Raw genomic sequence first — 12501 nt, 5'->3', positions numbered from 1 at the left:
CATTTGGGTTGTTTGAGCTCTTCAAACATGTTTCTATTGTTCTTGGTCCTCAGTTCAGGTCATCTAACATATAAAATCTGAGGGTTTTCTCAGGACTGCCGCACCCTGTTGCATTTAAGTGAAATCAAAAAAACTTCCTCCTGTCTCCAGGTGTGTAAACTCACCTAGAGCTATATGACATGATTATGTTTTCCTAAAGTATGAATTTCTATGTTCATTTCAACTCTGATTCGTCAAACCTGAATAATTTAAGCTTCAGTCGTGTTTCTGAGCTACATGTTAAGAACAGGAACATGATTCAATGACCTCTACCTCCCTTTGAAAGAGTAAAAACCAACATGCAGTAACAGTTCTCCCCAGCAGAGGGCAGTGAGGGTTCATCCGCTGCAGACTGAAGTCCTCTCTGCTCTGGGTTCAACCTCCTCTTCTTCAGACTGAGCAGCTCAGAAGCTGCAGCTTTCCTCGCCTGTCAGCAGCAGCAGCAGCAGCATGAAGGACCTACAGAGACGTTGGTTTCTGCTGTGGGTAAGAAAACATCTTAGCATTTAAAGATGATGATTATTATGGTTATTATTACATTTCTTGTGATTCTTGCCTGCAGTTTTACAATAAAGGCTTCTTTGCAGGTTGTTTCGTGTTTAATTTGTCATTTTTAAAGCTGAGTGTTAACCTCTCTATCTACGTGTTTGTTCACAGAGCATCATCACCTTTTCCTACTTAGTTTGATTTTAAAAATTAAAAAACAATTTGTTTAATTTTGGACAGATACCAGTGTTTCCATCTTTATTAAACCCATTTAACCCATTAAAATCTGATTTATTTTGACCTTTGCAGTGGTGCAGATGTTGCTTTGAGTCTTTATGCTCCTGTATGTTTTTGTGTCGTCTTGCTTCCAGGTTTTTATTTTCCGAGTCCTTCCTGCTTTTTGTTGGCACGACCTGGATAACAGGGAGTACGACTGCTGGCCTCTGGACCGACCAAACGAATACAACATGATCGACTGTGGAGGTCAGAGTCTGATCCACAGTGGGATACCTTCTGTTTCTCCACGCACTACTGCACTTTTAAACCTACCGTTGAATCTAAATATTTCAGTAAAGAATACATCAAATGAATAATTGGATAGAGAGTTTATTGCTGTAGTACCCTTCATATTTATTGCCGTCCATAGTTAAATAAGTGTAAAAAGACCTAAAATAAAATCATCTTTAATTGCGGCAACATAATGTCACACTGAAAAAATTAGGAAAGATCCAAACTTTATTTAGAAAACATTTTTTCAGTGGATAGCATAAAACTACATTTAGAAATTATTGTTTTGAACAAAATCAGTGACACCTCAATTATTGACTCCATTAAAGCAATCCTGTAAAATAAATCGGCTTAAATCATTTCTTCGATCCATCAGTTCTTTTGACTTGATCAGATTCTCTAGGATCTTTTGTCTAGTAACCCATGAATGGGGAATCACTATGGTGTGACAGAAGCCTATTTGCCATTTCTTTTAGCCACTCTTCAAAATGGGAAAAACAAAGGAACATGCCATTAAAGTGAGGCAGATCTGTGTTGATCTTTATAAATAATTTAATGTCTATAAGAACATCGTGTGAATCTCAGAAATACAACAAAAACACTGGAGTACCAGTAGGTGGCAACGTCAGTCGGAGGGAGCAAGATAGAAAAAAGAAAAAAACTTTAAATTTACTGCGTTATTGTGGTTATTTATGCAGAAAACAGTAGTGGGTATGTGCAACGTAGCTTTCTAGTTTTTTGTTTCTAAAAGTCTCCGACTGCTCTGTGAGTAAAATATTTTTTTTCTAGCAAAAACTTCTTTTGTTGATGTGAAATCAGATCATTTCTGTTATGCAAAAATCCATATAAGTCTGAACAGAGTCTGAGACTGAAGAAAACTAAAAAATTAAAATTCTCCCGACTCTCTTCTAAGAAACCGTTCTACATTAAACGGGTAAATCATGCAGAAAAAGTCAAATGATGCATGTTTTATATTTTAGCTTTAAAAACTCAACTATCATCATCCCATCAGTTTGGATTAAATTTCTAAGCATTTTGCATTTGCTTCATATTAACTGAACCCAAATGAACAACACATGAAGAAAGCCCAGATCTCTAATATTCGCCTGTTGAATGTTTGTTTTATCTTTGAATTGAATGAACTGGTGAGTATAAATAACTCCAGTCCTCTGCTTACATTTATCTACATGTTTATCTTCAAAGTTTGCAAGTTTAGAAATGATTTCCTGCTGTGTGTTTGGGTTTAGGTATGGAGATGGCCTGGGTGCTCCGTCCTCCAGAAATGGTGAAAACTGGTGAGGTGTTTACTGTCATCTACTCCGTGACGGCCCGGGACTCCTTCTACCACTGGGCGGTCCAAAATGGCATCTTCTCACAAAGGTAAGGTGGTTCCACTGGATTTATCTGAGGCCCAGTGACGGGTTCCCTAACCTGGCTCTGAGCTGGTTGTTAATCTGGTGTTTCTGTGTGTCTTCAGTTCAATAACAGATGCTGCATCTGCTCGATGGTTCTGTGAAAATCAAGACTGTCCGGCGAGTTGGACAGATGCTAATGGAGAAAACTGCTGCATCCATCATGCTAACATCCACTCCTGTCCAATGGGATACATGGTGAACATGGCCATGTTTTTGTTGTTGTTCTTTGAATACTCTAATCAACTAATTGATATGTATTATTAAGTAATCTTATAAACATAATATATGGGAAAATCTCCATCTTTACCTTTTTTCTAAAACCTATTGCTAAAAAATTACTCAGCTGTAGGGAGATAAAACCTGGGACACAAAAACTCCGAAACTAAACTTAATATGTGTTGAAAACATATAGCAAACCTAATCAGGTCTTCTGGCTTTCCTGTTGGACAGACAGAGAGCATCTGTGGCCCCTGGATTCCTGATGATGGAAGAATCTTTACTCACACCATCTCCACCACTGGTAAGATGACCCAGACCAACTGGACTGCCAAGGTAGGATGCACACATAAGTATCACACATTAATTTTCAAATAAGTGTAATTTCTAGCAGACAAATGTTTATGGTTAGAGAAAAAGGTATACATTATGTTCTATTCTATTCAATTTTATAAAATAATTTTTGATGAAACTTTCCCAAAGTAAAAATAACATTCATTGATATCACCATATGCAGATGATACACTAGTTTATGTTTCAATGGCTTTTTGGCTACAAATTAGTCATTAATTATAATTATCTGACCAAGGTTTAATGGATACCTCCTAACACCAGCACATTGTCCTACAGGTGGTTCTTTTCCATCCAGGTTTAACCTCGCTTATTGCTCACATCAGAGTCGGTACGATGCAGGCTGCACTGGAGGCAAAGAGCACTGTTCTGCCAGCTGTGGGTAGGTCTATCAGTGAGATAATTCCCGCCATAAATGACAAAAGAAGACGCTCACACCATCCAGTTGGGAAAAAATACATTGTAGGGAAATACAATTTAACTGTTTCAAATGCTAATCTGGATTCTGACTGTAGAGGTAATCTAAGTGGTCCCAGCAATGTGTTAGCCAAATCAAGATATAGGCTTCTTATTGCTTCAGTGATATCACCCCTCTACTAACAGGAATCCCAGTAACCAAGTGTTGCTTCATTAATTAAGCAGTTATGGTGCTGGACTAACAATGAACTGAAAATATTACTTCCTATTTACCTTCAAGATCTGTCATCTGCCTTTTTTACAGAACGGTTCCCCAATCTATAGCTGCAGTGACATAACCCTCTCTAAGCTTCCTCTGGCTGATCACAGATCACCAGTCCAGGCAGCCTCATCATGCACAGGTGTTAGCATTCATAAAGAAGTCAGCATATGAGATTTAGAGCAAAATAGAAGGTGGTTGATGCAGAGCATTGTGCTTAAATGTGTGTTGAACATTTTCTAATATATGTCTTGTGAATGGCTTCCTACACAGTCTGTCAAAGGAGTTTAAGTGCTATTTTGCTAAGAAACAGTTTGTAGCTCAGAACAGCAACTGGTTAGCCCCTAACTACTGAATATTTTATCTAAACAGCTTCTGTCTCAATTGCCACATTTCTCTGAGTAATATCCTCTGGTATGATCTTTCCCACAAGGTGTTCTGACTATGAAGTGTTTTTCTTAAGGTTCCACAAAAATAAAATGAGGTACCAAATGTTATAAGACCAGAAGGATCACTCGCCACTTTCTAGAAAACTCTTATTACATTCCCACAGCTAGCCTCTCCTACCAGTCTTATTTCCACCAGTTTTCCATCAGTATCTTCACATTTCCTCATGACACCATCAATGTTGGGAAATGCATCAGTTCCTTCTACAGCAAAACACCCCACAGCATGATTCAGCCAGCCTTGTACTTCACAGTTCAGATGGTGTTTTCAGGCTGGAACCCTGACATTCATTTCCCTACAAATGAAATGATTGGTCATTACAACCAAATATTTGTCATACTGTTTTGATTTAATCAGGGCCACAGGACATGTCTTAGTCTTTTTGTCTGTGGGTTTATATGCAAAGTGTACTCTGGCTTTTAATTTTGCTTTGGCTTCTTCCTCGCCGAGTGGCCTTTCAGCTCATGTTAGTACAGGACTTGTTTCTCTGTGGATAATTTTGCTCTCATGCCAGCTTCAGCAGCATCCTTAGAAGATCTTTAGCTTTTGTTCTGGGATTTATTCACACATTTTGCACCAGAAATTGACCATTTGTGAGACACAGAACCCACCTCCTTCCTCAACCGTATGATGGCTGGACATTCCCATGGTTTTTAATGTACCCAAAAATAAAGCAGATCTATGGAGGTCCAAAATTCACTTCCTTATATCTTTGCTGATTTTTCTATGTCACACAAGGAAGAGGTGTTGCCTTAAAAACCATCAGAAGCTTTTAAAGCCGTGGCATCGTACTCTGGGATTTCCTGAACTGTTTAAAGTAGTCTAGGTGTATTTAAATGTCTAAATCCAAAGGCAGTAATAAAAAAGTCTAATTATTCTGGCATTCAGAAGAGAAAATGTCAATCTTAACTGATGTCAGAGAGTGGCAAGAAATAGTTATGTGTCTTTCAACACAGTGTGTTTTAACATCTGGTTTTAATGTTATCCCAAATTCTTCCTCCATCAGTTTGCGGTGATAAAATCTGTGAGGAGGGGGAGCATTGTTCCACCTGTCCAGCTGACTGTGGAGAATGTCCCATGAGTCACGCCACCAAGGTGGCCATTGGCCTGCCGCTCAGCCTGCTCTGCCTTTCCTTTATACTGACGGCTCTGGTGAGAACGCAGACAACACAAGCACTCTGAACACGTAGGCACAAACTCTTTGATTTAAAGTTAACAATTAGGGAATCTGTCATTGCAGTGGCTGAAGTATCAGAAGGAGAAGTTGCTGTGGGATGAAAGCTGGATCATTGACTTCTCAACAATTAAACAAGGTATGACACAGACTAGCATCATCTTGTACTGAGTTAAACTGGAACAATTTGGTAATATTGTCTTAATAATTGTCTAAAAGGACAGAAACCAGTCTGAGAGTTGATGTGCAGATGTGCTCTTCTGTCACTGTGTGTAGATCAGCAAGCTCATATGACCATGGGCAGTATAATTAGTGTACCAGTGGGACACACTGACAGCAACGTGAGCTGTGTGACTGCGCTCAGCTCCTGTATGGGTCAACCAGCAAACCGGAAGGGACGGTTCACCTGCACCGGGATCTAGTATGGCCACATCTTAACCTTCCTGTCAGACTGTTTAAACCACATGCTGTCCGGTTTTATGTGGTCTCAGAATCTATTTCCTCTGCAGTGACGGAAGAACGGTGGCAATCAAAAAGATCCAAACTAAGTCCTTCTCTCTGTCCAAAACCATCAGAGAGGAAGTCAAACAAGTCAGGTGAGAAACAGACAAAAAGCTTTGATTTTACCTCAACTGAAAAACTCTCTGACACTGTCTCTGTGTTCAGGGAGCTGGATCATCCAAACCTGTGTAAGTTCATTGGGGGATGCATTGAAGTGCCAAATGTTGCCATAGTAACAGAGTACTGCCCAAAGGGAAGTCTTCATGATGTCCTTCTGAACGAGGAGATCCCCCTCAACTGGGGCTTCAGGTAAACTCTGATCTGGAGATAGAACTGCTTGTTGGGTTAATTAGGCTACAAGAAACGACCGTCACAGTAATGATTTCCCTTACTGCAACTGCCAGGTTTTCCTTCGCTACAGACATCGCCAGAGGGATGTCGTACCTCCATCAGCACAAGATCTGTCACGGCCGACTCAAGTCTCTGAACTGTGTGTTAGACGACCGCTGGGTGTGCAAAATAACAGGTCATCTTAGCAGTTACTGTTTCAACATCCTGAACCAACTTTATATTTAAACATGTATGTATTCAAAGCAAGCTGAAATAGTCCAAAGGTACTTTATACGATTTATTTTTTTCTGACTAAAGCTTTTTTTTGGAAGCAAACTACAGCAAATAGTGTATTGATGTGTCAGGCTTCTTCCTTTTGTTTATATTCATGACAAATCAGAGACTTTGCCATTACAATCAACATGTCTCATTTTGCTGTTTTTGTCAGATAGTTACGCTGCTATGAGGAATCCAATATTCCAAATTCACCCACTTTTTGTGGTATATAACGATGTTATTCTATAGCTTCTGTTAGGCAGTAATGTGAATTTTCAAATCAGTGTCAGTCATCAAACCATGAAATTCCTGTTAGATCCCGGATGAGCCCCCAATTATTTTACCCCCTGTCTGCTAAAGAAAGGTTGCAGAGTGTTTTTGACTGAGATGTGGTCTCCACCTCTAGACTACGGGTTGAGGACATATCGGAGGGACGATGGGACAGAGCCTTTGTCCTCCTATCAGCGGAGGCTCTTGGAGGTGTACATGCCACCTGAGTTTCAGACCTCCAGCATGGAGCCGACTCTTGCTGGAGACGTGTTCAGGTGCTGCAGTCAACTTTGTTTTTTCCATAAACCAGTTAGAACAGCTGTCTAAACTCAACAGAAAATCACATCTGAAAATGTTAAGAGTTTGAAAATGTGTTTTGCTTACAGTTCACCTGGTAACCTGTGAATGTATGTTCTTTCAGCTATTCCATCATTCTTCTGGAAATAGCCACTCGCAGTGACCCAGTCCCAGTAAGTTGCAGTCTACGGGGTCCCTCTAACATAACTAAGTAAGAATAAAAAGTTGAAAAGCAACACAAATATCTGAAAGACCTACTGCTCTGCAGGCAGAAGAGTCCAACCTGGAGTGTGGGTGGTGTCCTCTTCTACCTGAGCTGATCTCCAGTAAAGGCGACAACACCTGCCCCTGTCCTGCTGACTACGCAGAGGTGTGAACAAACGCCCCGTTACTCGCAGGAATTATCTCAAGTTTGGTGAAATGAGATGGAAAACTAATGTCTGACCATTTTATTCAATTTATTTAGCTATCACCTGTTTGCAGCAAGGGAGAGCTGAAAGTTTACACATCTAAACAGAACTATGACTGTTTTAGTCTGAATAGTTTAGTGGATAATCGTTCTATGAATCAAATCTTAAACAAAATGTTTCCTCAGGTTACAAACTAAGTGAACAGCAAAGAGGTAACAACTCAAGCCACCAATTTTCCACATGACACTCAATGGTTAAATGAAAATTTATTTTATCCTTCGTTTCCTTGTTGAATTTCTTGGTTTTCACAACAATTTATGTACTGAGATGTTTTTTATGGAAGTTAAAGTTAAACAATGTATTGACTTTATTTTAGATAACGTTTTTCTGAGCTTTTGGTCAATTAAGAGATTATTTTAACCTCATTCTGACATTAACTGATCTCTCTTGGTCTGCTGGTGCTCCCGAAGCTGATTCGTCAATGTCGCTCTCATAACCCCGTCCAACGACCAACATTTGAGCAAGTCAAGAAATTTGTTCACCGCATCAACCCCATCAAAGTCAGCCCAGTGGACATGATGATGAACCTGGTAAATAACAGGCCACCATAGCTAGACTATTCATATTCACTGAAATCAAATTATTATTTGAGTGGAAGTACACCTTCTTCTCAACTGGAGGTTAATGTTGTTTCAGTCCATCTTGGTTTCACTGTATCTACTGAACTGAAGAACACTTCTCTGTGTTCCAGATGGAGAAGTACAGTAAACACCTGGAGGTCCTTGTGGCTGAGAGGACTCAGGATCTGACGCTGGAGAAACAGAAGACCGACAGGCTGCTGTACAGTAAGATGCTGAGAAACACAGAATTTACATGGAAATATTAATGTTCAGATACATAAACATCAATAAGCCTTTATGGCCTCCTGATAATTATATTGTTGAAGCTTCTTGGACAGATGCCCATATTACCACTTAAAAGCCTCTCCAGGACCCAGGCCAAACAAACCTGTGTTTAGATCTGAGTAGATTGAACAATCAAACTCCCATGAACCCCTCAGCAAAGATCTGGTCTATTGTTCCACATACAGGTTAAAGACCATGCTGCTTCTCCTGAATCTGAGATTCATCAGTCAGTCAAAGCTTCCTTCCAATATCCTAGAGCAAACCTTCAAAGAAAGGCTGAGAACTGTAAGCCCTATCAGGTTCCCTCAATTTAAAAATTGGGACCACCACGCTACGGTTGTCCAGCCCCTCTCCAGGACGTGATCTCCAAACTGTGTGTGAAGGTGACTCCTGCTATATCAAGTTGTGTTTCCTGCAGGTATGCTTCCTAAACAGGTAGCGGATGATCTACGTCAGGGGAAACCTTTACAGGCTCAGAGCTACGTCAGCGCCACCGTCTTCTTCAGGTAACACCTGACGTTTTCCTGAAACCTCTGCAATGCAAATGACAGATTAGGAAAGTAAATTAGTTGGATTATTTCTAGTACTTTAAAACTTCTACTCCCTGAAGATAAGTCTGTGTAGGATTCCTCACTGCTCGCTTGACCGATGCCGTTACCAGATTAAAACGTGATAATATTGTGTGTGCTTGGTTGCAGTGACATCGTTGGGTTTACTCAGCTGTCTAGCAGCAGCACTCCTTATCAGGTGGTGGACTTCCTCAACAAGTTGTACACAACGTTCGACGACATCATCGACAACAATGACGTCTACAAAGTGGAAACCATTGGCGATGCCTGTGAGAACAGACACACACCCTGAGTTCAATGCTGCATCAAACACAAGCTACACTTTGTCTTGTTAACTGTTGTGTAGACATGGTGGTGTCGGGCGTTCCTCGGGAGAACGGGATCCTGCACGCCTCTGAGATTGCCAGCATGGCCCTGGACCTGGTTGGTGTCTGTCGCACCTTCAGGATCCCCCACAAACCCAACATGCAGCTGCAGATACGAGCGGGAGTTCATTCGGGTATGCATGCAAACAGCTGGAAAGCTGAACTCTGTTCATGAATTATTTTTTAAACATCTCTCCTGCATGCCGTGCAGGTCCGGTGGTGGCTGGAGTTGTTGGGACCAAGATGCCTCGGTACTGTCTGTTTGGAGATACGGTCAACACAGCTTCCAGGATGGAGTCCACGAGCCTGGGTAGCAATGTTAAACCTGCAAAGACTAATCATTGGTTAACATCTCAGGAACACTGAGCTGTAGTCGTGAATAAGGTGATATGCACCTTTAAGACCCTGCCTCTGTATCTTTTCAGCTCTGAAGATCCAGTGCAGCTCCAGTGCCTTTTACCTCCTGGAGGAGATTGGTGGCTACGTGTTGGAGTGCAGAGGAACCCTCCAGGTCAAGGTGAGCCTTCAACCTCCACCACAATCCACTCCTGCTAACACTGGGAGCTCTGGGGAAGGCCCAGTTACAGTCAGAAACTTTCCGCTGTCTCACAGGGGAAAGGTGACATGGTGACATATTGGCTGGAGGGGAAGAAGACCTCTGGGGTCTCCAAGGACACCGGAGGTGACACCAGAGCAGCCAAACAATACAACATAGAAACAGAGAAGGAGAAGGACCTGTACGCGTCTGTACCAGGATTCGTCAACGACGATCTTCTCATGGAACCAGCCTGATCCAAACCTTCTCTGCAGATTTTCCATGTGCCGTGTTTAGGTATCGTCAGTCTTTATTCACAAGTGGTTGTAAATGTGGGAAAATGTCTATTAAAGGAATGCAGTTATGTTAATTTGGCCGTTTATTAAGAATCATCACTGTCCTCAACCTTTAGAAAACCTTTATTCATGTTTGTAGATATTGTATTGTTGTTTTATTAGTTAGGCATAGGTTTCATTTAAATTATAAGAGCTTTAAGATATAAATATATCATATAGATATTAATAAATATAATTTCTATTTTATTTAATCATTATACTTTTTACATACTGTATAAATGTGTGTGTGTCTTTATGCTATTTAACTCAAACTTGAAGTAAAAAGTAAATACAGCCGGTTTTTGTTCCACAAGTTCATACAAAATTTAATTCAGACATATTAAAACTGTGTTTAAAGTTCGTTATTCAACGTTCTCTACAACAACTTGTTAATTATCGGTAGATTTAATGTTTGGTTGTCTTTTTATCTGCAACTTCTCACTCCCAGCTTATCTGTTTATCGTCTCCTGATCACTTTATCTACATAAACTGTGTTTTAATACGGAGGAAATGACTTCAGGTTGGAAAACAAACCTAACATTTGGCCCCCGATGATTTTATTCAGTCTATCAGCGCTACAACGAAGGGAACCAAACGCCCCCCATTTCATAGCTAATCCTGCTGTAGTGACGTACCGTGGTCGGGGTAAAGAGAAGAAGTCCTCTGCTCTGTGGAGATCTGGTATGCTCACTAAATGGAGCAAGCAGGTACATCTCAGTTTTAATGTTTAAAGCATTGCCTTTGGTTTTAAAGATCAGTTCAAATGTTACCAAGTTCATGCAAAGAAAACCACAGCAGTGAAGAGAAAAAAATGTCATTTTTAAGAATAAAAGGTCGAAATTGTCTCCCTTCACAGCAAAGAGAACATCGTTTTATCACCAGACTGCTCTGTATGTTGAACTGTTGTATGAAAACATGTTTGTGATGAACAGCAACCGATGAAATAAAGTTTATCTGCAAAAACCTGATTATCACCTGTTCTGTTTTACTTTAAACTCATAGAAATTAGACCCAAACAACCGTTTAGTCCTGAATGAGGCTCATTGTTTGTCTCTGTGGGGAAAATGTTCCGGATCTGCAGGATCCAGAACATTACAGCCGCGGAGGAGGAAGAGGAGGACCAGGGGCAGCAGCCATGCTGACATGTTGTTGGGTCGGTGTTGGTACTGACCTCTCTGATACCGGGTCAGTAAGATGGAAACTGAATCTCTTTTAACAGACGGCTGCAGTTGGAGCGTCTGGTTCCATGTGGGCTCATCTGGATCAGAGCACAGCTGCCGGAGGCAACAGAACCAGAACCCTCAGTCAGTTCTCAGAACCTCTGCGGTCAGACGTTAAGCTGAACAATCGGACTCTAAACAGAGGAAACGTTCAACGATAAAATGTTTGTACTTAGCTAACGAAACCAATGTCAAAGTATAAAAAATAAAAAAAAGAAAGTACACCCTGTTTCCATTCTGGAGTTTTAGGATTTAATAAAAATGATCTGGTCTAATTATTTAAATATAACCTGGGATAAACTGCACAGAACCGGTTCCACAGAGTCAGTACTTATCAAATGAAGACCATGGAAGTTAGTGAAGAAATAAGTGCACCCCATGATCCAGCTGTCTGTAGAACAATCTTTAGGCTGGGGTTGTCCGTCTGAAAACGTTGCTTTAGTTCAGTGAGGTTCCTGTGGTCTGGGCTTTGACTAGGCCATTAAAACTCCTTTAGTCTTTTCTTTTTCAGCCCTTTAGTTGTAGACCTGCTGCTGTCTTCAGGATTTCTGTCCTGTTGATGACCCAGTTTGGTCCAACCTTCAGACAGATGGACTTATGCTTAAATACTTTGGTCTACAGAGGAGTTCATTGGTGATTGGAAGACACCAAAAACTAGCCCAGATCATCACCCTTCACCACCGTGTTTGATTGTTAGTATTTGTTTTCATTTCTCCAAACTTGGTGCATTACGGTCCTTCAACTCTTCCAAACATCCGTACCGGTTCAGTCTTTCTCCGTCATGAGCTTTAACATTTAACCAGCTACATACTTTCCCCAAGCCCTGCAGGCTCTGACCCCAGGGTCAATCTGCTGGGACGTCCACCACTGGGAAGACTGGCAGCCGTCTGAAATGTTGTCTCCTTTCTCTCTGCAGAACGATGGACAGTTTGAACCCTTCCCAGATTGATGGGCAGCAAGTTATTTCTCTAAGGTCATTGCTGATGTCGCTGGAACTTGGCTGGATGCAACGGAGCAGAAACCCAATGAAACGTCAGCTGTTATAGAGGTAGATGCTTACATGATGATGATCCGTTAATCCAGTGTGTTTATCCTGTAGGAACCACTGCATCCTTCTCAGAGATAAATGTGCGAACCAGAATAAACGTAGAAATCTGTCTGTTAGAACTGGGTTCGG

The 12501-nt window shown here is 41.0% G+C and overlaps 1 protein-coding gene across 2 annotated transcripts; it reads left to right on the top strand.

The window, feature by feature from the left end:
• The first annotated feature begins 450 nt into the window (after nt 1-450).
• Nucleotides 451-11072, top strand: LOC124881291 (atrial natriuretic peptide receptor 1-like). Of its 2 annotated transcripts, XM_047386837.1 has the most exons (24): nt 451-525; nt 897-1008; nt 2280-2412; nt 2510-2642; nt 2898-2999; nt 3294-3396; nt 5144-5289; nt 5378-5450; nt 5588-5732; nt 5821-5907; nt 5978-6121; nt 6217-6338; nt 6825-6963; nt 7110-7158; nt 7254-7355; nt 7866-7985; nt 8147-8240; nt 8719-8806; nt 8999-9138; nt 9216-9368; nt 9446-9544; nt 9660-9751; nt 9847-10066; nt 10670-11072. In XM_047386837.1, exons 1-23 carry the CDS (start codon nt 490-492, stop codon nt 10024-10026), a joined length of 2592 nt encoding a protein of 863 aa, XP_047242793.1. In that variant the 5' UTR covers nt 451-489; the 3' UTR covers nt 10027-10066; nt 10670-11072. The 2 variants fall into 2 exon arrangements, with proteins under 2 accessions (XP_047242793.1, XP_047242792.1); XM_047386836.1 differs by having other exon boundaries at nt 9847-11072.
• Nucleotides 11073-12501: the final 1429 nt, after the last annotated feature.

This window comes from Girardinichthys multiradiatus, chromosome 14, assembly GCF_021462225.1.
Source record: "Girardinichthys multiradiatus isolate DD_20200921_A chromosome 14, DD_fGirMul_XY1, whole genome shotgun sequence".
Lineage (NCBI taxonomy): Eukaryota > Metazoa > Chordata > Actinopteri > Cyprinodontiformes > Goodeidae > Girardinichthys > Girardinichthys multiradiatus.
The sequence above is the reverse complement of the archived record's forward strand: the minus strand, read 5'-3'. Positions and strand labels throughout refer to the sequence as shown.